Source organism: Salminus brasiliensis, chromosome 22, assembly GCF_030463535.1.
Source record: "Salminus brasiliensis chromosome 22, fSalBra1.hap2, whole genome shotgun sequence".
NCBI classification, from domain to species: Eukaryota; Metazoa; Chordata; class Actinopteri; order Characiformes; family Bryconidae; genus Salminus; species Salminus brasiliensis.
The window spans coordinates 7,750,577-7,774,943 of record NC_132899.1 but is presented as its reverse complement, the minus strand read 5'-3'; the positions used below and the strand labels follow the sequence as shown (position 1 = coordinate 7,774,943).

Below are 24,367 nucleotides of genomic sequence, written 5' to 3'. Positions count from 1 at the left end.
CGTCGTGTTGTCGATGGCCCCGGATATCCCTCCTCAGAGCAGCCCGCGCATGCGCACAGGACAAAAGAATGCGGATTTCCGAAGCTCTGACAATATGACAATAATAAACAGTGTGGTGGAAACAGTTCGGGTTTAATCAGCGAAATAATGTCGAAAGCATCTGCGCAGCCCGGCTCTGCAGCGGCTGTGGCCAGCCTGGGACCTTCCTCCTCCTCTTCCTCTTCCTCTCCCTCGGCTGGAGGCTCCGCGTCTCCCGCCAATGCTCTGGAGAAACCGCAGCACTACACGTACGTATAAAACGCACAGAGACGCGCACACCTACCTGACCCTTCACGAGCGGACAGGTGGCCTTGGCTGCGCCTTTACGCGCGTGTTTGGTCAGCTCTGCTGGCTCCCTGGCGCCAGCTGGGTCCTGATGGCGTGAGTGGAGGCCTAGTGTGGAGCTACCCTGGGTGCATTCTCCTAGTATTGAGCTAGATAGATAGCGGTGTTTTAGGAAGTTACTGCGCGCCAAAACAATGGACAGTCCTCGCATTTGGCTTCATTTGGAGATGTCCTGCTTTGTGAAATGCCCCCTGCTCTTTAGGTTCTGACCATCTGTCTCCTGAGCTCCAAAACATGGAGAATAACTCCGGGTATTGTGCAGAGAAAAGGTTCCTTCTATGCCAGTCTCTTCTGTTCGTGCGTATTTGTCACATTGCAGTGATCTTAGATCAATACCAATACTTTTAATCTTCATTAAAGACACGAATCAACACAAACTACAGCTTTTACATGACCATGCTGGTTATCCTCAGTGGTTGAGCCATCATGGAGTGGGCAAGTGGCCTTGGCTGCGCTTTTACGCGTGTGTTTGGTAAACTCTAGCTCTGCAAAGCCAGGTTTAGTCCTAATCTGGTGAGTGAAGGTCTAGCCTAGAGCTGGCAGGGGTGCATCCTCCTGTTATTTATGTTTCTACAATTAATGAGTGGACACATTAAACAAGTAGAGTCCTCACTTTTTGGCTTAAGTTTTGCTACCCTGCTTATAAGATAAGATAGTCCTTTATTAGTCCCGCGGTGGGGACTATCCTTATCCAAAAGCTACCCGATTAAGGCTCTTTCCGCAGCATTTCAATGGTGTCCAAGTCAGGACGTTGAAGATATGAAGCCAACCAGCAAGTCCACCTTTGAATGTCTCAATGTGGGTGGCTTTATACCCCTTTACATTTATATTTATGGTATTTAGCTGACGCTCCTATCCAGCGCGACTTGCAAGGGTACTCGTGTTACAGAGGTGGGCCAATGTAGTGTTAGGAGTCTTCCCCCAGGACTCTTATTGGTGTAGTGCAGTTACCCAGACCAGGAATCGAACCCTGGTCTGCCACATGGTGTGGTATCTTCTCGGCAGGTAGTGGTGTCACCTGTTGCACCACACCAACCACTTCCATTCCTTCAGATCAGTGGTTCCCAGCTCTGGTCCTGGAGGACCCCCTGCACATTTTAGTGGTTTCCTTCTCTACCATCTTCACCTTCAGTTCAGGAAGGGCTTGTTACTGTTAATCAGCTGGTTTAGGTGTGTTGGGAGCAGGGTAAACACCAAAATGTGCAGGGCAAGCGGGGGTTCTCCAGGACCGGGGTTGGATTCCCTGCATTATGCATTGGGTCTGGCTGCTTTAGAGTGTCACATTGACTGGCAGAGCTGTTTTATGGTGATTACCTTGGCACCTTGCAGCACCCACATTGTTCCCACCAGCTATGTGTTGATTCAGCCTCTGTTTTCTTTCAGATATCTAAAAGAGTTCAGGACGGAGCAGTGTCCTCTCTTTGTGCAGCACAAGTGCACTCAGCATCGTCCCTTCACCTGCTTCCACTGGCACTTCCTCAACCAGCGTCGCCGGCGGCCCATCCGCAGACGGGACGGGACCTTTAATTACAGCCCTGATGTGTACTGCGTCAAATATGACGAGGGTACAGGCACGTGCCCCGACGGGGATGAGTGAGTACTAGTACTGCTGCCCTCTGTACAGCTTCTGCTTATCTCATGCAGCACTTGGTCGGATGGGCGAGCGAATACGTGCTGGACGTCTGTTTCCCGAAGCATGAAAGTAAAGTATTACAGAGAGTCTTCGAAGAGGCGCTCAATCACCTCATGCTTTTGGGAAATTCCCTTTTGTGTTTTTAGGAACTTGTGGTCACAAGGTGCCTCAGATGTGGTTAACGTTACATGTAATGTTCTGACAATGTTTGTCTAGTGGAGCAAACAGATTGCACACTGTCGTTCTGATGAATCAGGAAGGCAGGTTCATCAGATAAAGGAGCATTAGTCAAGATTCAAGAAACATATCCGCTAGCGGTTAAGAGACAGTGAGCACCACCGGAACTGTTTTTTTTTTTTTTTTTTTTTGCCCTTCAAGATCACAAGCGCGAAGCAAGCCTCTAAAATCTCCTTTTCAGAGAGGCTTATCATCTAACCTACACTATATGTCCAAATGTTTGTGGACACCCCTATTGATGAACGCATTCAGCTACTTTAAGTTGCCCCCATTGCTGACACAGATGTGTCTAATCCCTGTAGAGAAGTACTGCCAATACAAAAATCTAAACATGACCCTATTGGCAGGCGTGGACTAGAGGGGAGCAATAAGCCCACCCTCCCCAGCATTGAGCTGTGGAGCAGTGGAAGAACTGTGTTCTTTGGAATGATGGATAGTGGAGCTCCATCCAGTGCTTTTTTTTTTTTTTTTTTTTTTTTTTTTTTTTTTGGGATGAATTGGGGAGTTAAGGGTGAGAGGAAGTGGTGATCATCCAACATCCTGACCTCAAATCCTCTGAGCAGTGCCCCAGATTCTAGTAGAAAGTCGAAAGCAGGTTAATCTATGAATGAGCGAGTGTCCCAATACTTTTGTCCATTGTTGTGTACTTTCAGTTCTTTATTTAAGCAAGCTGTTGATAAAAGGAGAATCTCTGTCACTACACTTTGTAATAGACACTTCCCCAGATCCACATCCTTCTTAGTCAGACAGTAATGAATGAAGAAGTGCTGGGCGATATGACCCTTAATCTGAGGGTCAGTATGGCTCTCGGTCTGTCATAATAGGCTTTTCTGTCTCAGGACATAATGAATGCTAATCAGCTGCACGTTTCATTAGAAAGAGAGAGGGAATGAGTGTAGTGTGTTTAGTGCAGTTTATAAAACAGTGAAAAATCGCTTGAAAATGAAGTAATCTGCCCCCCCAGCACAGTTCTGTCCATTCCATCTTACCACCTTTTGTGATCATATGAATTAGAGCTGTACAGTATTGAACAGAACTGATGATGAGCAGATGGTGATTTTTCTGTGAAAAGGGATTTTCAAAATACAAAAATTCAGAGATCCAACATGTCATCATTATTAATAATGTGCTCTGTATTCAGTGAAATAAATGTCATAAATTAAGTATAGAGCTGCACAGTATATCGTTTTAGCCTCGTCATCACAGTGTGTGCATGTGCAGTAGTCACATCGCAGGACGTGCAATGTCACTTTAGGCAAATTGTCATCACACTATGCCTATTTTCCATGACAGATCTACCAGATTATGAGGCAGATTATGTCTGTGCATTGTTATCACGACATGTCTGGAGAAATCTGGTGAATTCCTCTATTTACTAATATCGCAGTATAGATCACAGAACAACAAAATATCACAATGTCAGTTTTTTCCCCTAGTAATGTCAGTGCAGCCCTAGTAAAGTATGCCTCCGGTAGATATGTCATGGAAAATGAGAGTAGTGTGGATTGTGCTTTTTTTGTGATTTGTATAAGCAGCAAAAAAAAGTTTAAAAAATGTAGTTTGACATTGCACATCCTGCAAGGTGACTGTTGCACGTTTCAGCAACGTTACCATAATGTGCATGACATATTGTGCAGCCCCAATAGAAACTGGAGAAGAAAATTATTATTTATGATGTTATCCAATTGTATTTGATCTAATATATAATTATCTTTATATTAAATTTGATCAAAATTCTCAGCATTTGTTAAAGTTTTGTTTAAGTGTATAAATTATAGCTTTCTCTGAATTTAGTAAGTGGTTATTTAGACACAGGATGTCACCAAATCAACTTAATAGTCAATATTTTGTCAGTACAGTCATTATTTCAGTACAGGTTGAATCATTGATATCACTTATATTTAATATAAATATTATGTTAGTAATACTTAGTAATAATTAGTAATAATTGATTGCTGTTAAGAATAGTAATCAAAGTTCAGTCATTGTGACGATCCTAATATGAATTGATCACATTGTTGGTTGATTTGTTGAAAGTGCATCAGCAAAACAGTGGTACCACATGAAATAATAATAATAATAAATAAATAAATCTGAAGTCATGAGTGCAGTGATTTTTATTCAGCATTTCACTTTAAATACTAGACTGATCCAGTTCGACTGCAGTAATTATGCTCTCTTTGTAATGAAACATGTCGGTAAGAAGTAATATAGAAGCACACTGTGACCGTTTACCACAGTAAGAGTAAAATATTGTCCTCTTTGATCACCCATAGTTTGTTTGTTTGTTTGTTTGATTGTGTTTTTAGATGTCCATTTCTACACCGGACAGCTGGGGACACCGAGCGGCGGTACCATCTGCGGTACTACAAGACAGGCTCTTGTATCCATGAGACGGATGCAAAAGGCCACTGCAGTAAGAATGGTCCCCACTGTGCTTTTGCACATGGTTCCCACGACCTTCGATCCCCAGTGTATGACATCAGGTACTTTTCAGTTATGGCCGTTTACACTTGTGCATCTGCATGCTTGCATATAGTCTCTCACACAAAACCTTGTATATTAATTTTTTCAGTTTTATATATTTGACATAATGTGAATCTCACAGGTTTTCCTTACATTGTATCAGAATGTCATGATGACCAATAGAAATGCTCCAAAATGACTTAGAATAAAATCTTTTTACATTGACTTCCATTGAAGGTTCTCCTGTAAAGTTGCCATTTTGGAGACACAGGGTTTTTGTCTGAAAGTGACGACATGCTTTCAGTTATGAACCATTAACTCTATGTATCAACGGGAATAGACTTGTGGTCCATCATGTGTGTCCTGCAGGGAGGTGCAGTCTTTAGAAACCCCGACTGGCTCTGGATTGTCTGAGACTGGAGTGGGAGATGGACAGTCGGGTTTAGTGGCCAGTACAGCTCTTATAGAGAAGATACTGAGTGAAGAACCACGTTGGCAAGGTGAGACCAAAACCTAACCTAATCTACACTTAAGTTCCTCATTAGTTCCAAAACACTTACAAAGCAGTTTCTTTTAATTATCGAATTATAGGGTTTAAAACACTATGTGGACAAAAGTATTGGGACACCTGCTCATTCATTATTTCTTCCAAAATTAAGGAAATTAAAAAGAGTTGATCCTGCTTTTGTTGGAGTAACTGTCTCTACTGTCCAGGGAAGAAGGCTTTCTATTAGATTTTGGAGGAGCATTGCTGTGAGGATTTGATGGCATTCAGGGCCACCCATATTAACTGCAAAGTGTATTTCAATTCTGACATGATATTGACATTAAATACAATATATGTCCAAATGTTTTAGTGCAAATGTTTTTGTGCAGACTTTAAGTTGCACCCATTGCTGACATGCATATACACATATACAATACTAAAGAAGTATTGCAAATGGAATAGGACAGTGCCTAATGCCAGGCGTGCACTAGAGGTGTAAAGCCCCTCACTGTTGAGCTGTGGAGCAGTGGAACTGTGCTCTCTGGAATTATCTAGTACTTTTGGGATGAGGTGAGGTGGGGTGGTGACCATCCAACATCCGATTGTTGCTGAATGCAGTCAAATCCTCATAGCAATGCTCCTTCGAAATCTAGTAGAAAGCCTTCTTCCATGGACAGTAGAGACAGTTACTCAGGATAAACTCTTTAATTTCCTTGATTTTGGAAGAAACAATGAACGCACAGGTGTCTCAATACTTTGTCCATGTAGAATCATTCAGATTGTGAAGAAATTTGTGAAGTATGTGTACTGTCTATTTCTATTTACATTTTGTTGTTTATTAGCTGTCTTTTTCAAGCACCAGAGGGTCATCACTTCCTCCTGTTTTCTCTGCCTCTGCTTTCTGTTTGCTCGCTGCAGATAACAGCTACGTTCTCTCTCACTATAAAACTGAACTCTGCAAAAAGCCTCCACGTCTCTGTCGCCAAGGTTACGCCTGCCCTTACTACCACAACAGCAAAGACCGCAGGCGCTGTCCTCACAAGCACAAATACAGGTACACACCAAGCATCTCAAGAAGATCATCTCTAGATATAGCTAGGAATGCATTCAAATTCTGTTCAGTACTGATACCAGTAACTTCACTGTGATCTTAATTTCTGCAATACTGATACACTGGGTAAGACTTTGCTCTTAAAACACCCTCAATTCTTCATTGGCATGTGAGTGCGAATCTCCCATTCTGTCAGATTCTAATGTGTTTCTATTGGATTCAGATCTGTTCATCAAACCACATTAAGAGACTTTTGCTTTGCGACAGGGTGCATGGTCATGCTGGAAGTAGCCATGAAAAGATGGTAAACTGTGGCCATGAAGGGATGCACATGGTCAGCAACAATACTCATATAGTCTGTAGCATTCCAGTGATGACTGATTGGTATTAACAGCCCAAAGTGTGCCAAGAAAACATTTCCTTCACTATTCAGCCTGGACTATAGACTCCAAGCAGGCTGGGTCCATAGATTCATGCTGTTGGTGCCAAATTCTGACCCTATCATCTGTGTTCCTCAGCAGACCTCAAGATTCATCAGATCAGGCTACATTTTCTAGTCTAGGTTTGGTGAGCTTGTGTCTACTGCAGCCTCAGCTTTCTGTTCATGGCTGACAGAATTGGAACCCGACGTGGTCTTCTGCTGTTGTAGCCCCTCTGTCTCAAGGTTGGACTATGTGATGTTCATTCTGAGATGCTTTTCTGCTGCTCACCGCAGTTGTACAGAGTGGTTATCTGAGTTATAGCAGCACTTCCGTCTGCAGAACGGCTGCTCACTGGATGGGTTTTCTTTATTTCACTCTTTATTAACCTTTATTAGACTGCAATGCTGAAAATCCTAAAAGATCAGCCGTTCTAGATATACTCAAATCAGCCCAACCGGCACCAAAGATCATATCATGGTAAAAAGCAAAGATCACATTTACCCCTATTCTGATGGTTGGTGTGAGATTTAGCTGAAGCTGCTGGCTCATACCTCATGCTTTGCACTACAGCCGCACAGTTGGCTGATTAGACATTAGACATTAGACATTATCTTTGTGTTTGTTTGTTTGCAGGGCTTTGCCATGTCCATCAGTTAAGCACAGTGATGAGTGGGGTGATCCCAGTAAGTGTGAGAGCGGGGAGAGCTGTCAGTACTGTCACACACGGACAGAACAACAATTCCATCCAGAGGTAATGAACACCTACACGCAGCCATCACCTTAAATAATAATAATAATAATCACAGTAAAAGTGTACACTTTAATAATAATTAATACTTTTTAAATATTGAAATAATATATAATTAAAATTTAAAACTTTAATTGACCAAACATGATAGAAATTGTGAAATAAGGCATAACTAAGTTAACTAAGCCAAGCTTAAAGCAGCTTTTTGGAGAATTTGCATTTCCTGGACTCCTCCTATAGTTGGGAAGTGTAATTCCCTTTGTGCGCTTTGACACTCCCCTAGAGGACATTCATTTCTGGAGAAGCTGCGAGATACAGAAAATAAAAGAAGCATGTGGACTGAGGTAGTAGAGTCATATTACGCAAATATTACTCAGTTCTCATAACCATTGTCTTCCCCACTTTACCAGAGTTGCAAAGATGAGACAATCAATAATCATAATTTGTGTTGGACACAGGTGGAGTTTGGCCTCGTCCTTTTACTCATCTATACTGCGAACACACATACACACACAGACTCTAGTAAATAAATACACACACTTACCCGGAGTGGTGGGCAGCCACCAATGGTTATTGGACCATTACAATGATGTAAAAATGCTGCATATTGTTGCTTTACTGTAAGAAAATTTTTAATTCACAGACTTATCCAGCATGTGTATATACTCTCTCCCTCCAGATCTACAAGTCCACAAAATGTAATGATATGCAGCAGAGTGGCAGCTGTCCCAGAGGGCCCTTCTGTGCCTTCGCCCACCTGGAGAGTAAGAGCTCTTTCCTCCCACTATCTCAGCCTTGAATAGCCCACTCGTTTTAGGGCAGTCTTACTCTAATCCTGTACGTTGGGGATCACCACCACTGGAATTTATGGATTGTAGTCACTTGTCTTTTGATTAGATGGCATTTAGTTCTGAAATTAAGGCCCTTGATGTATAAAATGTGTTTTAAGATACAAATATAAAAATGCACTGGAGAAACATTATGGACAAAAGTTTTGGGACACCTGCTGTAACTGTCTCTATGGTCCAGCGAAGGCTTTTTACTACATTTTGGAGCACTGCTGTGAGGATTAGTGAGGTCAGGATGTTGGATGATGGCCACCCTAACTCATCCCTAATTCCCCAACTCATCCCAAAAGTATTGGATGGAGCACCACCGTCATTCCAGAGAACACACCTCCACTGCTCCACAGCTCAATGCTGGGGGGCTTTATAGCCCTCTAGCCCACGCCTGGTATTAGGCAGCATGGTGCCTTTAGGTTAATATTACACACTGTAATAGTCTATAGGGACTAGACAAGCTGTGTGTGTGTGCATTTGCACATCTATGTCAGCAATGGGTGCAACTTAAAGTAGCTGAATGCATCCATTAGAAGGGGTGTCCACAAACATTTGGACATACACAGTTCAGCAGTGCCTAAAGCAGGCACTTACAGTAGTGTCTTCTTGGTAGAACGTGTGAGTAAAAGTCTGTGTGGGTGTTTTGTCCTCAGAAGCAAGCATGAGTGAAGATCAGCCTTTTCCAGAGTGCAGTTCCTCCCCTCCGTCCAGGCCCTGCTCAGCCATCACGGACAACACAGCCTCAGAGAAAGGCTATCTAGGAAGGTTTCTGTTTGAGGAGCCCTCTGGTCTTGATGCCCCTCTCTCCCTCTGGGCTGGAGAGGGTGGTTATGGGAAGGCCCCGGGGTTTGAAAGAGAGGATCAGGTAAGTAGAAATGGGCTGTTCATGTAGTTTTGTATTTTGCACATGGGCTGGTGTACTAGACACAGATTAGGCTCAGCTCAGTCGTGTAGTAAGTCACCCTGGATTTAAAGGGTGCACAGATGTCCAAGGAAAGAAATGAATGATGATGGTAAGTGAGTTTTCTTATTTTTCAGGCAAAACAGAAGACGTTTGCAATGGAACATCGCTGTAAAGACCTCGCCCCTCTACACAGCAAGCCGGTACTGAATTGCTTTTAAACGAAACACATGGTCAAAAGTATGTGGACACACCTGTCACCAGTCACATTTCTACCTTGGTATGCTGTAAGTGGTGTTAGATCTGGATTTCGCAGCGATCAGAGGAACGCTACCTGTCCTAATGCGTAGTGCCAAGTGTGAAGTTTGGTGGAGAAAGTATAATGATCTGGGACCGCTTCGAAGTTTCCCTGTAGTTGAATGTCCAAATACTTTTGGCCGTGTAGTATATATGTATTGCTGAATTACGTCTGCGTTGTTTTGAAGTATGTGTGTGTGTGATATATACACACACAAATAACAATATAATCTGCTGTTGTAGGAGCTGTCTGTGTTTCTGCCAGTGGGCAGCCCTCTCAGCCTATCGTCCAGTGTGCCCTCAAGTCTGGCCGCGACCCCTCCCAGCCCAGCACCTCCAGGGCCCTCGACAGGCATGAATGCAAACGCCCTGCCCTTCTACCCCACCAGCGACACTGTGGAGTCCGTAGTGGGTATGTGTGCTGCAGTGTCTATTAATGTAATGGTAAAAAAATGCTACTAACACATTATAAGACTAGAACTGTGGGTTCACTTGCCTTGTGTGTCTCCTTTTGCTTAGAGTCTGCTTTGGATGATCTTGACCTGAATGCTTTTGGAGTGTCGGCGCTGGAGAAGAGCCTGGAGAGCAGCTCTATGCCCAGTATGGGACTTATGTTAGGTGTGTCATTTTTACTGCCTGATCTGATTTGTCATACACATATCTGCATATGTTGATACATACATTTAAATGGGGACTAAATATACTAACAAAGAGATATCCCATGTTTTTGTACTAATTCTGTTTTTTTTAGGGGGGAGTCAGCTTCAGAGTTCAGCTCCTGTTAATATTCCTGGATCCCTCAGCAGCCCCTCCCCTTTCAGATCCGCATCACCCTCTCCTCCAATCAGAGCACACACTTCTCCCTTTCTGTCTGCCCAGTTGTCACAGCCCAGCCAATCGGAGAGCAGCTTTTTGGGAGCTTCGCATAGTTCGTTAGGTCTGTAACTTGTGTTTTTCCTGCGCTTAAGCTGCAGTGATTCGTTTTTGTTCTTTTTTATTATATTTAAACGTACAAATATTTGATCTTCCTTATTAGACGTAGGATCGTCTCTTTTCTGTGTAGTTAAATGTGTAACAGTAGGTAAAAGTGTCGCTGATCAGATCAGAAACAGCCACAGTCTAGCTAATAGGGCTTGCAGTGTAGTGGGTGATTAGAGTATGGGGGAAAGGGATGGGCTGGGCTCTAGGTGTTGCCCCAGTTGTTAGGTGCTGGATTTTGTCTTCTTCCTGTATTGTGTTACATAATGGCCTTTCTAAAAGCCTTTAGGAAATAATTGTAAATGTAGTTCATAGAAATGAGTCGTTTTCTTGCAGAACATCAGCTGCTGATGCTGAGAACATGGTTGGAGAGGATGCTCTCAGAAAACTAGAAGAGTTCAAAAAAGACTCAGTAAATCAACAGTACTTTTAAACAGACTAGTCTGACTCTCTCTTACATCTAGAGACAGTTTGATGTTACTCACAGATACTTTTGCAAAGACTGAGAATCCAGCAGGGTCACTATTCGCAAGACTGCAGCTAGATTTATTTTTGGGGGTATTTCCCATCATGCCCCTGGTGGGTATTTACAGAAAGAGAAACCATGTTGGATATGATCATGTCAAGATGAGAAAAAGACTGATGTAAGACTGCAGTCCTGACCACCTTACACCAGTATATGGGAGTATGCTACACCTCTAGAAAGACTTACAGGATTTCATTCAGACCTTGGGAATTTGCCTGTGGCAGTAAAATCTCTTAGTCATTTGCTGTAAGACTGGCATTAGTGTGGTTTCCTCGTGATTGTTGAATTGATGTGGTGAAGAACACCGTGGTGAGATCCAAAGAGCCCCCTGAGGCCTTCAGAATGAAGGTTGTAGATGCAGAGGAGTCTATTAAGACGTATCTGTCTAAAGCACATTGCTCCAGAAGTCTTGGTCTTTGTCTAGGTGTTGTTTTGGTAAATTTTAGTTTTTAGTCAGTTAGATTCAGTATTGTTCAAATGAAGATCAAATATCCATTCTTTTTATTAAATACGTTAAAGAAAGGGTTTTCATGAGGCGTCCATATTGGACATGTGTAGATAGTAGTTGTGCACATTTGTTATCTAAAGCTGTTTAATTAAATATATGTATTTCTTTTTTATTTGTTGCAGGTTTGAATGGAATGAACAGCAGTATTTGGGAACATTTCCCCCCAGGACAGAGTTCTCCCGGGACTCCTCCCGCCCTGCTTTCCACGGGGGCCATGTTTGCAGAGGCCTCTCGACTTAAACAGGAAGTGGAAGAGGCTCACAGGGTGCTTAAGCACTGGGATCACAGCTGGAGGCAGATGTCCCAGGTGTGTGTCCGCTTATGTCTGGATATATGTGTGTAAATTTGTTTAAAGCTGCATAGAATTCCTTAAGCTTATTTCCATGCTGTGAAGAATGTAATCGTCACAGTACAGGTTCAGTGTACGTCTGTCAATGACTTTCTAAGCTTGCGTATCTAGAAGAAGCAACAAAGGGCGAACATGACGAGGCTAGTCTGAATGTGAGCGTGTGATGGGGGCCAAAATTTAAAGATGTCATAAAGCTAAGGCACTGCCAGAGTCAGTGGCACTATTTAAGTACATGGATAAAACACTGTCCAGGAATTTATTATTATTATTATTAATATTAATATTGTTAGTGTTGTTGTTGTTTAAACTATGAATTTGTCAGTGACTTATTTACTTATTGGCTAACATTAGACATTTTACACAAAGCAATTGCAAAACCTTGTACATGACGTCCTCTTTACATCCTTTTTTTACCTTTTTAAATGGCTCATATTCAACATTTTAATGTATTTTATTTTTCCCCATCTTGACCACTTACAACATTTTGTGTGGGGTTATCAAAAGACCATTTCTCAACTCTGTTCTATCCCTTAGAATGGAACCGGCTGGTTTTGTTACTGTGCCTTTTAAGATTGGTCTATGCTTCTGATTGGCTGCTCTGTATTTTGCCTTATTCAAAAAGCAGTTCAGATCGAAATGCTACCTACAGCTTCAGTGTGAACGGACTAATCTGCTATAGACTAATAAGGCTACACTATTTGGACAAATGTATTGGGACATGGCTCTTAATCATTGAATTCAGGTGTTTCAGTCAGTCCCATTTAGCCACAGGTGTATAAAATTAAGCCCCTAGCCATGCAGTCTGCCTTTCTACATGTTAGTGAAAGAACCCAAAGAACCCAGGTTCTAAAGAGCTCACTGAACTCCAGTGTGGTTCTGTATGTAATAGGAGCCACCGCTGCAACAAGAAGTCAGCTGGTGAAATTTCTTCCCTCCTAGATCTTCCACCATCAGCTGTGAGTGGTATTATTGGAAAGTGGAAGTGTTTAGGAACCACAGTAACAGACCATGTTAAGTTACAGAGTAGGGTCACAGAGTGCTGAGGAGCATAGAGCATAAATGTGTCTAACTGCATAGTTTCAGACATGCTTTTAGAGCTGTAAAGGGGGACCAGATCCATATTAATGTCTATGGATTTAGAATGTGGTGTCGTAAAAGCTCCCTGTAGGTGTCTCAATACTTTTGTCCTCATTGTGTGTATAAAGGTGTTATTTGTAACACCACACAAAAACAGTGAATGCAAAAAGCGCATGTTTTGAGCCTTTGGTTCGCAGTATGAGATGGCGTACTTTTTATATTGGCCTGTGTGTTAACTAATGTGTTAAATAAGTGACTGTTCTCTGTGTTCATGGTCTGCAGTCGTGGGCAGTCCTGAAGGCTGATGCTGAGGAGGCTCGACTGCTGGCCGGTCGGTTGGGGATCGAGGCGGACCGTGCGCGGCAGGCTGAAGAGGAGGCACAGCAGCAGGCTACTCTTCTGGAGGAGGCGCTAGAGAGCCTACGCAGCGCAGAGAACCCCCGCATGCAGCTCCATCAGCTCCAGTTACTGCACAGACTCCCACTCGGCTCCATATGCAGCCTGCAAGCTCAAATCTGTACCTGCTTACGGACTGTTGAGCAGGTAACACACACACAACACGTGTTGAAGCAAATGGCAAATAACTTTTTGTACTGATGAGCCAAAACATTCAGACCATCGTAGATTAAGCAAATTAAGTTGACTATCCCATAACGGGGCCGCCTGTCTATGATGTGCACGATATCGACAAAAGTATTGGGACACCTACTCATTCATTACTACTTCTGAAATCAAGGGTATTAAAAAAAGAGTTCTGTAACTGTCTCTACTGTCAGGGGAAGAAGGCTTTCTATTAGATTTTGGAGCATTGATTGTGAGGATTTGATAACTAGACAAGCTGTGTGTGTGCAGCTTAAAGTAGCTGAATTCATTCATCAGATGGAGTGTCTACAAACATTTGGACATATAGTGTGTGTTCGACAGTAACGGACCAGTTGGTTCTCATAGTTGATGCGTGAAGGTATGAAGATCTGAGTGCCTTTGATAAGACTTAAATGTTATGGCCAGGTGATTGCCAAAGAGCATCTCGATCATGGCAAGGGTGTGAAATACTCCTAGTTAGCTGCAATGGGTAACTACTGGCTGAGGTCCAAAGAGGGACAAATCAAAAACTGCCAGCAGGCAGTTTGGTGCCCAAGGCTTCTTGATATGTGAGGACAATGAAGGCTATCTGTGCTGAACTAACAGAATTGTTGTGGCTTGAGTCTCAGTTATTATTTTTTTAATAATGGTTACTGGTGGAATTCCTCACAACACACAGCGCATCACTCCCTGCTGCAAAGCTACAGGCCAGTCATAGTGCCCATTCTAACACCTGTCCACCGTCAATCTGTTGAATAGTTCTAATGAACACAGTGATGCAGAACCACTGAATGACTTTCTGTAGGAATGTTATTAGTATTTATTCTAACTTTAGTGTTTTACTGAGCAAATAAATACTTCTAACTTCTACAGGTGTCTTGAATTTTGCACAGTACTGTAATTATGAATGGAATTATTTATTGAACTGATCTACTGCCTCCATCCTTTCTCTCTTTCTGTTTCAGGCTGTTTACAGGAAGCAGCGGTTGTATTGTGTGTCTTGTGAGGAGTTGGGATCCGTAGCGTTGCCGTGTCAGCATGGCGTCTGCTGTGAACGGTGTGCCGGCTCTGCAGAATGCCCCGTGTGCTCAGAGCACCAGCAGAGCCTAAACTTACAACAATCCTAAAGCAACAGCCCTATAGCCCTGCACCATTCCGCGAGCTTTGCCCCAACTACTGCTCTGAGCTTCAGCAGCTAAACAGGCCTCAGCAGCCATCCTCCTGGAGAGTCCAGTGCCAGTTCAGATCCAGTAGACCTGTTTCGGCCTTTGTGATCTTCTTCTAAGGATGTGATGGATTAGAAATGGAAGTTTTTCGAGTGCTGGATCTCCATGAGGAGGTTTGAGCCCACTGAACTAAACCTTTTACCTCAGCTCTCATCTAAGGCTAGTTTACTCAGCATTTTTAAACCTAGTCTCTGTATGCTGCATACTGTTGATTACCATGGACAGTAGTGTATCTGTTTCCCTGGATTCAGAAAAGAACTGAACTGAACCTGTTGATTCGTTGATAAGAACATGGTTGTAGAAGCAGTTGAGCTGTTGCTGAATTCTGTCAGTAACCATTAATGCTAAAAGTATTTTTGTAGATCACTTTTTTATGACTTCCTCAAAGTTAACGTATAATGTAAATTAAGCTTTACATTTATATAATCAGTTTTTATTGACTAGTTTTCTAGATGGAAGAATTCTTGATGTTCCATGTGGTCACAGGAATTTTCCCAATGACTTTCACACCACAGGTTCTCATTGGTTTGTAAACTGCAGGAAAAAACATGTAGGAAATGGATTGTCTGTGGTAATCAGCGCTGCCGAACACATGTAGCACACAAAGATGAGTTGGAAAAGATGCTTGGGTATTCCTTCACACGCTTTAAAATCTAGCTGCTGCAAAGTTGTTATTTGAGCGATGCCATAGAGGAATCACTTGTGGCTCCATAAAGGACCATGTTGGTGAGTTTGTGAGCACCTTTGAACCTTTCAACAGTCTGGTGAAGAACCACCACCTGATGTAAAGGTATCTTACCAAGTTTAAGGTTGTTTACACATTTGCACTTTTCTGTTGCAAATATTAGGGCTGCACAGTATGTCTTTTCAGCATCGTCATGGCAGTGGGTGCAAGTGCAGGGCAGGCAGGATCACTAAAGACTAAAGATTAAAACACGTCATGCTTCAGCATTTTGCTGCTTGATCCAAAATGATATCTGCTCAGTGTCATTGTTTCAGTCTTGGATACACAAGTGCGTTATTAATATCATGGCATGTTGGATCATTGGCTTCTGGGATTAAAAATAAATAAATAAATACATTTTATTTAAATATTTGTATTTAAAAAAAAAAAAAAAATCCCAGTATTTTTCATATTGTGCAGCCCTACCAAATGTAGTTCTTACAGAACCAAATGTGGTTGTTCTATGGCATTTCTCAAAAAGCCTTTTGAAGCACCATTGTTTTTGGTGTGTGCAAGACCCCATTCAGGAATAAGCGCCTGGTGAACACATTTTTGGCCCTCAAAGAACAAATAATAGATCTGACAAACAAGCAATATTAATGTTTAATCTGCTGTTAGACTCAGAGTTCATTAATCATGGTTCCTTAATGGCACCTCCTGATTGGGCCTTTTCCAACTAACCAGTATCTGCTTAATCCTTCCTTTTCTGTTTATTGGAGCCATAGTTTTAGAGATGGAAAATTTAGGTCAAGAAAGTAAAAACAAACGTCCCATGATTTTGTTTCAGCTCAGCTGCAGCAGAGCCGCCCAGGCAGTTGGAACTTACTTTCTGGACCTTAATCAAACCATTCAAGACCCTCTACTAACAGCTATGGTTGATTGTGGACGATTCAGGTCCAGACAGTAAAAATCCGCCCCAGTATTGTGTTCCAGCTGCTTGGACGGCTCTGCTGAAGGTAAGTTAAAAGAAAATCCTGGGATGGATTTTTACTGTCTGGACCTGAATTTTCCATCTCTACATTATCTAATTATTTCACGACCCTCTACCAACAACTCTGCTCAGTTGTTTTCTAAATCCGTGGCTTGACTAATTGAAGTATTGACTGCTCTAGACTGTTATAATAGGCTTTAATTCAGACAGTGTAAGGCTTTAAAAGATCAGCCACTTTTAGAAAAAGTCACAATTTCATGACCAATATATACTGACCCTGAGCTCGACTTATTATTCAGCTTCATCCATAGCCATCTACTGACTACCATCTAATCCTTCTACTCCTTGCTTCTTACACACATATATATATACACACACACACACATCCTCACACAGGGCTATTGGTTGGGCCTGTTTTGTTTATTTCAGGGGCCCAGAAGCAAATACTCACTCAATGTAGAACTCAATTTACTCAATTTACTTTTTATTATTAAAAAAAAAAAATCTTAATTGTGGGAACAAAAAAAATGTTGCATATGAATAATATGAACACTATCATTTCAGCTTATATTTCCAGTTTATCAGTATGCTTTCTGATTAGAGACAAAGCAGAAGAACTTGGCATGTCTGTCTGATGTCTGTCCCAGAAATCTGAGGAGGCCTGGGAGCAAACAATGCGATTATTATAGAGGTATGTTGTAACACTCTTAAAACTGAAGCTGCTTTATATGGGCCTTTAAGTGATTCCATAGAAGAACCACTTTTGGTTCCAAAAAGAACCATGATTTTAAAAAGAGATAAGTGAATAAGTCAGTGTGAGTAAGTGTGAACAACCTTTAGTCTCCCTTACAAACAGGATTGTGGAAGTGGTTCTTCCATGGCTAGGATGGACAATCCCGGCCCTGGAGCCCCGAATTCTTGCACGGTTTTCTGGCTTTTCTGCCCAAGCACACCTGACTTAACTCCCCTGGTAATAGCCAGGTTTAGTAGGTCTGTTAGAGAAGGGAAGTCTTCAAACTGTTCTGGACTGTGCTTCAGACTGTGCCCCACCCCTTTTCTATGGCATCTCTCAAAGGACCACTTGAAGCACCTTTGTTTTAAAGAGTGTGGCATTGGATAAGGCTCCAGTAGATAGTGGTACAGTGAGACAATCACCGCTTATTGCCTCAGCATTCACAAAACGGTGCCCCAGTGTTTTCGGAACGCTCCAGAACGAGCACTCATGGCATTTGTTCATTATCTACTCAGTGAAGTTCCTGGATTTTAAATGGTTATTTTGAAACTCTCGACAGACGAAACAGTACAACAGCACTGAAAGCTAACCATTGCTTTTGCAAGGTCCTTTTTTAAAGCTTTGTTTAAAGAAATTCCAGGGTTTTCTACAGACAAACATGGATACTGTGCTCTTTCAGCAGATATCGAAAGTGTGTTCGCTCGCACAGCTCGGTATACACTCAGGTTTTTCTCGAAGCATCACATCCATGAACTGCAAATAGGGGAGCAAAGAAACTCCATGAGCATTTAAAGTCCTGTACGTCCTTCTCTGTATAGGATATTAGTTCTGTGTTAAGAAACCATTGGAAACTTTCTGCTCTTTTTCATGCAAGCTTTTAATTGGTTTTGATATTTTTGTGAACAGGTGTCAAGTTGGATTTAGTATTCTTTAATGTGCACTGACTCCAGCCACCCACTCAAAGGGCAGCATTGTAATATGCTAGTAGGGGTGGGTGAGGCTACACAGACCTTTTGGATGAATACTGACTGTACAGTTTTTGATATCGGGCCACAGGGTGTGGCTGCAGTTGAGATTTTGGCTGGGGTTCGGTTTGAGGGACACTGCACTAGACCGACTTTATCGGCCTCAGCAAAAGATTTCATCAGCTGGTGGGATGAAGTGCTCTGTCCTTGAGGAACCACCATACCAGTGGGACTGGAGGTGCTAGAAGGATTCAGCCTAGTTTGAAGGTGGGGTTCATTTGACCGCCTCAATATCAGAGCTTCACTGTGAGTTCTGTAGTCGTCTGCTCCCAAAACTGCTCAGCTACATCGTTCTGATTTTGTACGAAACAATAAACAAATGTATATTTTTGGACGAAAACGTCTCCATTGATTATGTTCTTGCATTAAAATGTCAAACTATACAACGTTAATGGCCTGCCTGAGACCTCACTATCATATCTTTCTAATATAACCGTTAATCAAACTATTACAATACTTTACTATATTAACTTTCTCTATAAAATAAACACTTCAAAGAACAATATATTAATATTTCCAGAAAGAGACAGACATAGATACAGCAAAGACAATTTTCAGAAAAAAAGGGTTTGGTCTTCATCAGCTTGTGATGGTTTCAGGCCTCCTGAGACTTTCTTTCTCTTTGTCTTCGCAGTTTAACGAAGGCCTGAGCCTCGCGCTCGCCTTTTCTGGCCTCAAGCAGCTTCAGGGTGGGTTCACCTGAAAAAACAGACAGAACAGTCCTGAGTCCTGTGTGCTAAAATGGTATCTGGTAGCTGAAAATTCAGATGGTCTGTTAATCAGTCAATATATATAATATATATCAATATATACCAATCAGCCATAACATTAGCAGTGAAGCTGAAAACACTGACTCTAGAGGCCATTTGTCAAGGAGTAGGTGAACAGTCAGGTTTGTTAAAAGCAGCAGAAATGGGCATGTATAAGAATCTGAACCACTTGGGTTCCTCTGGTATGCAGTGGTCAGTACCTACCAAAAGCATTCCAAAAAAGGACAACCGGTGAACCGGTGATGTGAACAAAGGTCATTGAAAGATTAAAAAGATCTGCTGCAATAGTTAGTTAGTCTTGGTGCCAGATACCACAGGACACCTTCAGAGGTCTTGTGGAGTCCATTGCCTCGATTGGTCCGATCTGCTGTGGCAGCCAGAGGGGGACCAACTCGGTATTAAGCAGGTGGTACTAATGTTATGGCTCCTTATTCTTTAAATTCTTTATTTTAGTTCCTAATTATCTTCCTGCATAATCCAGCTACAAAAGCCAGGGTCAAAGCGTAGCCATGTTACAGCACCCCTAAAGGGTTACAGGCCTTGCTCAGGGGAACAACGGGGATAGTCTAGGGACCCTGAGACCAATAACCTGGCACTTTAACAATGGGACCACCACTGCCCCATCCCTGGAATTCATCACAGTGTGTTATAGTGACTCCTTATAGTTATATGTAGCATAATATTGATGCTGGTTTGCATGTTCTTAGAGACTTACTTGTTTGTTGACATTAATAATAAAAAGCTGAAGTGAAAATAAGGAGCTTAGAAATACAGCCACTGTGTCTGAGGAACACTTCAGTCTGCACCCATTAAAGAACAAATAACTGCTTGTTTAACAGAAGAAGGTCGTACTGTTTGGTTTGGGGTGCAGCAGAGGGAGGCGGATCTGAGCAGGGGCCGGGTCTGGGGCTGCTCCTCCTGCGACCCCCGGCACGGCCTTCAAGGACAGGAACGCTTCTCCTTCAAAATCGTCGCTGCGCAGGGTGTCATGGTCCAGCACTGTCACCATCAGGCATGCTCCAGCGGACTGGCACTGCTCTAATGTGACAAGACTGCCCCATGCAGGACAGAGGTTACATTACCATTAGACAGAACACAGGTAGAAGCCACAGTTCTATGTAAAACCTTGCCCTCAGTAGACTGATTTATTGACCAAGTAAGGTAAATTCGGAGACTTATATATAAATAATATTATTTTATATATATATAAAATTAATCACTGCTGTCCAATAACAACATGTATCCCCAATTTGACTGTTTTTAGTTTTCTCTAGGGTTTGAACCCTGTAGCTGCTCCGTACATTGAGTAAATCATTCTGGATGAATGGACCAATAGAAATGTTCTAAATGACTTGGAATAAACTTTTATTTCACATTGACTTCCATTCAAAGTTAAGACCATTTTTACCTTCTCCTGTAACGTCAACATTGTGGTGGTCAGTGATTTTCATTGGACAGCGACTGTAAACTGTATGCTAAGGGTATTTTTTTTTTTATATATACTTAAAAAAAAAAATAAGGTTCTTTGAGGGATGCCATATAAGTCTGCTAAATAATCTTCAGTTATGACATTTTATATTAGAAATATTACCCCCCATATTAAGAGTTAATGTAGCCTGGTTACTTTTAACTGGGAGGTACTTTCCCTAAAACACACACACACACACACACACACACACACACACAGTGTGTCAAACAAAGTGAGCAATGCTATATATACATAAGAACCATGTTAGGTTCCCTGGAACGTTCTCATGACTCACAACGCTGTCTTTGGCGTTCTTTTCCTGAGCATTATAACATTAGCCTTTGTTTGTCTGGTTGGTCTGTGTGTGTGTGTGTGTGTGTGTGTGTGTGTGTGTGTGTGTTCAGGCCTTAAAGAACCAAGCCTGAAAAGGGGAGACCTTTAAAAAGTCCTCATAAAGTAGGTCCTGTGTTAAATGTTCTTTTAAGATCCTTCCACATTAAAAAGGCTCTCAGTCACAACCTCCCTTATAAAACTGCATCTCTGAAGGAGCTTCTATTAAATTTCTCCATTAAGAGTTTGAGTTCACGTGCCTTTAAGACTTTCATGTAGTTTCCACAGTTTTACTCACAACTCGAAGGATTCCTCAAACAGCGGGTTGAGGTCACAGCTCTTGATCTTGGTGGTGCGCAGTTCCACCTGTGGGAAAACGTGCTTCGGCTCCAGAGACAGCTGGACAAATGGGTCACTGGACCCTGCAGAGAAACAGGTCAGTCTTTTATAAACTTTGTCCTTTTCAGCTCTGTACCTCTACACTGATATCAGCTGATCTTTTTTTTTTTTTTTTGGGGGGGGGGATCTTTTGTTCTTACTTCAGTCTGAAACACACTGAGGTTCCACACCTCATTACTAACCTCGTACTGCACTGACGAGACCAAGCGCAAAGCAATGTGATGGTTTACTGCTAAAATAAGCCTGGACATGGATTGCTGCGTGAGCCAGGCCTGGTGATCGCAGGGTCAGGCTGCAGAGCCACAGAGCCACACTTTTACACCGGCAGTTTCAGATCAGTGGCGTTGAATGCATGCACAGTTGGACGGTGAGAGAGTGCCATGAAGAGCAGCAGAAGTTTGGAGAAGGGTGTGATTACTGACTGTTGTATATGTCGCCATGCATATTACCATTCAGGAACAGGTATTATTATATAAAAATATATTAAGCTCAGTTTTACATAATACTTATAACCTTTTGTATAATATAAAGCCTGATTATAAGGCATGTCCACACGTGTACATGTTATTAAAGCCCAGTTTCCACATTAAATGAAGGTTAAATTCAGGGATAACCTAGCGATATTTTTTGCTGATAATTATTTCAGGTCATTAAGGTATTAAATTCCTAGGCCTACTTATCTCCAATTTTGGGGTGCTTGCATAATCCATTACCCACATACCCACACCACATAAGCTAAAGGTTATGTAATATTTTCCTTGCAAACGTCTTTATGATATAAACCAAAGAAAGCGCTAACGGATGTGCTGAATGCAACTGGTGTGAAATGGCTGGCGTGAAACTGCTGCTGGTGTGAAACTTCAGCTCTGCGACCCTGCAGTCAGATATTATTATTTTGAGGGAAGCTCAAACCCCTGTGGGTTCACCTCTCTGGCTGATTTTTAATTTTTTTTTTTTACAGGCATGATTTGAAAAAGCCAAACCTGTGGACGCGAGTTAGGGGAAAGGCTAAAAGCTAACCGGTTACAATCTCTTCAGCTTGCTCACAGCACGTCACGCTGAGACGACACAGCGAGAGGACTTCAACACTATCCTTTAAGACCCTGAAATAATTACAGCGTATGTGTTACAGTGTTAAAACCATGCTATGATATGTGGCTCCTGTGAGCCGTCACAGTGCCCTCATAGCGCGATGTGCTTAAACCAGCCAATGAAAGCCTCCATTAAAGAAAAATCACTGTATTTTATTCCAAGGCAAAATAACAGGGTGGTAAATAGGCATCAGAGCATTTTCCACCCCAACCAAAGCCACATTTGTTATTAATACACTAAAGACACTAAGCAGGACATTGTCCTATGCCTGGAGTCTAGAGCAAACTACTACCTTAAACCATTGTTGAGAAGTGATTAATTTCTAATAGACTGATGCACACAATGTTGTTCAGAATTATTTTATACAGATATTCCAGCCATACAGTGTAGACATAACGGAACCTGTGCTTAGAAGCTTCCTTGCTTACCTGCTAGATACATTAACCTCGTATATCCTTGTGCACAACTAAAGAAGCGAAACCTTGGATATGTATTTGAATAACTCTGCATGACTTACCATTGGAGTCCAGGGGGATGAGGTTGACCGCGTTCAGCACTTCTACGTGCAGTTTTCCTTCTGAGCGCTTGTACGAGATGATGAGTGTGACCGCCCCATATTTCTCACCATGACACACTTTCTGTCACACATAAACAATGCAGTGCCACACATGAGCACACACAAGCACATGCAAACTCACCAGAATTCATTATTATGGACAAATGGTTCTAATACTGTGGTCACACCTGTTCCCAGACTTTCCTCTCGAAGAATTTCTCCATGAGTTGCTGGCAGCTCATTGAGTTCAGCATCAAGTGGTTTTGCAGTGTCTGGAATGGAAACAAATACAAATGGGAATGGGTTCTAGATGCAGCACAAGTGAATTTTCTACCTCTAGAGGGCGCACAAGCCAGTTTTGGAGCAGTAAAAGTGTCATTAATCAGCATTTAATGGCTGTTGTGGGACTAAACACTATGTAGATTGTGTCCCCCTAAATCAGGGGTGGGGAATGAGGGCCCGGAGTCCAGCACAGCTTCCAAAGCTGTAGATATGACTGTTTTCCAGCAGTGTAGGTAGTGTCCCCCTAAATCGGGGTGGGGAATGGGGACCCGGAGTCCAGTACACCTTCCAAAGCTGTAGATATGACTGTTTTCCAGCAGTGTAGATAGTGTCCCCCTAAATTGGGGTGGGGATTGGGGGCTGGAGTCCAGCACACCTTGCTGATTTCCTTGACCTACTAAACCTGGAAATTTACAGGTGAGTTGAATCAGGTGTGCTTGCGCAGGAAAAGCACAAAACTGTGCAGGAATCAGGCCCTACAGGATCGCCCTGCTCTAAATGGTCATCCCTGTACTGAATAATAACAACCTTATTTTATCCATAGTCTGAATTAAATAATAAAAATCTGACCTTGTACTCTTCTGTTTGTAGCGTCTCCCGAGGAAGGCCGTTCCCCTCAGCATAGAAGCACTGCTCCAGACACTGCCAAATAACACACACACATACATACTTCTGTCAGCTAATTAGCTTGTGTGACTAATTGCAGTCTCATATCTAAATACACACGACGAGAAAATACAGCTAGATCAGGAATAATGTTGGCACTCCTCCAGAGAGCCATGTCTCTCAGCTCATTAAAACACACAGGAGCTTCTGATTAGCCCCAGCTGGGCCAAATTAGGGTGGTTGGACCCATCATACCCTGTGCAGAAAGAACTAACCTGCAGTGTGAACTGCAGTCTCCGGAAGTAAACCACACTGCTGTCCTCCTGCTGTGACACTTGGAGCAGAATCTTCACTGAATTTGTCCACAGCGGCACCAACAAGCTGTGAGAGAGAGAGAGAGACAGGGAGATCGACATGTCATTGAACCTTGGGTGCCCGTGACCACCAGTTCACCAGTTGTCATTTTTTGGAGCACTTTTGGTAGGTACTGACCACTGCATACCAGGAACATCCCACAAGACTTGTCGTCTAGCCGTCACAATTTGTAAAAAAAAAAAATCACAATTTTGTGACTTAAACACACTTATCATGAAATAATAACCTTATTGTACAAAAATAGGGAGAAATGTTTGCCAGAGGCCTTGAAAAAATACAGATGGTGTTACTATGGGAATGATTTTTCCATTTTGGACATTTTGATGTTTACAACACAAATATAGCCATTTTATTTGCTATCCAAA

The 24,367-nt window shown here is 42.3% G+C and overlaps 2 protein-coding genes across 2 annotated transcripts in view; one reads left to right on the top strand and one right to left on the bottom strand.

Annotated features, from left to right (window-relative positions):
* Positions 1-36: 36 nt before the first annotated feature.
* unk (unk zinc finger) lies at positions 37-18,458 on the top strand. Its single transcript, XM_072666597.1, has 15 exons — positions 37-287; positions 1,768-1,977; positions 4,564-4,740; positions 5,090-5,220; positions 6,126-6,261; positions 7,314-7,431; positions 8,108-8,192; positions 8,921-9,132; positions 9,306-9,371; positions 9,709-9,877; positions 9,985-10,083; positions 10,217-10,402; positions 11,600-11,784; positions 13,186-13,446; positions 14,451-18,458. Exons 1-15 carry the CDS (start codon positions 148-150, stop codon positions 14,610-14,612), a joined length of 2,337 nt encoding a protein of 778 aa, XP_072522698.1. The 5' UTR covers positions 37-147; the 3' UTR covers positions 14,613-18,458.
* unc13d (unc-13 homolog D (C. elegans)) overlaps positions 16,834-24,367 on the bottom strand; it is a 31,657-nt gene continuing 24,123 nt past the window's right edge. The window contains exons 28-34 of the mRNA XM_072666596.1: positions 23,903-24,008; positions 23,592-23,663; positions 22,928-23,011; positions 22,701-22,821; positions 20,991-21,114; positions 19,747-19,946; positions 16,834-18,823 (exon numbers count right to left, since the gene is read on the bottom strand). Coding sequence (XP_072522697.1) covers positions 18,720-18,823; positions 19,747-19,946; positions 20,991-21,114; positions 22,701-22,821; positions 22,928-23,011; positions 23,592-23,663; positions 23,903-24,008 — 811 coding nt within the window. The 3' untranslated portion in view covers positions 16,834-18,719. The remainder of the gene's footprint in view (positions 18,824-19,746; positions 19,947-20,990; positions 21,115-22,700; positions 22,822-22,927; positions 23,012-23,591; positions 23,664-23,902; positions 24,009-24,367) is intronic.

Coding starts and splice junctions, on each gene's coding strand:
- unk (XM_072666597.1), top strand. CDS start 148: ATGTCGAAAGCATCTGCGCAGCCCGGCTCTGCAGCGGCTGTGGCCAGC. Junction 7,432..8,107: donor AACAACAATTCCATCCAGAG/GTAATGAACACC, acceptor CTCTCCCTCCAG/ATCTACAAGTCCACAAAATG. Junction 8,193..8,920: donor TGCCTTCGCCCACCTGGAGA/GTAAGAGCTCTT, acceptor TTTTGTCCTCAG/AAGCAAGCATGAGTGAAGAT.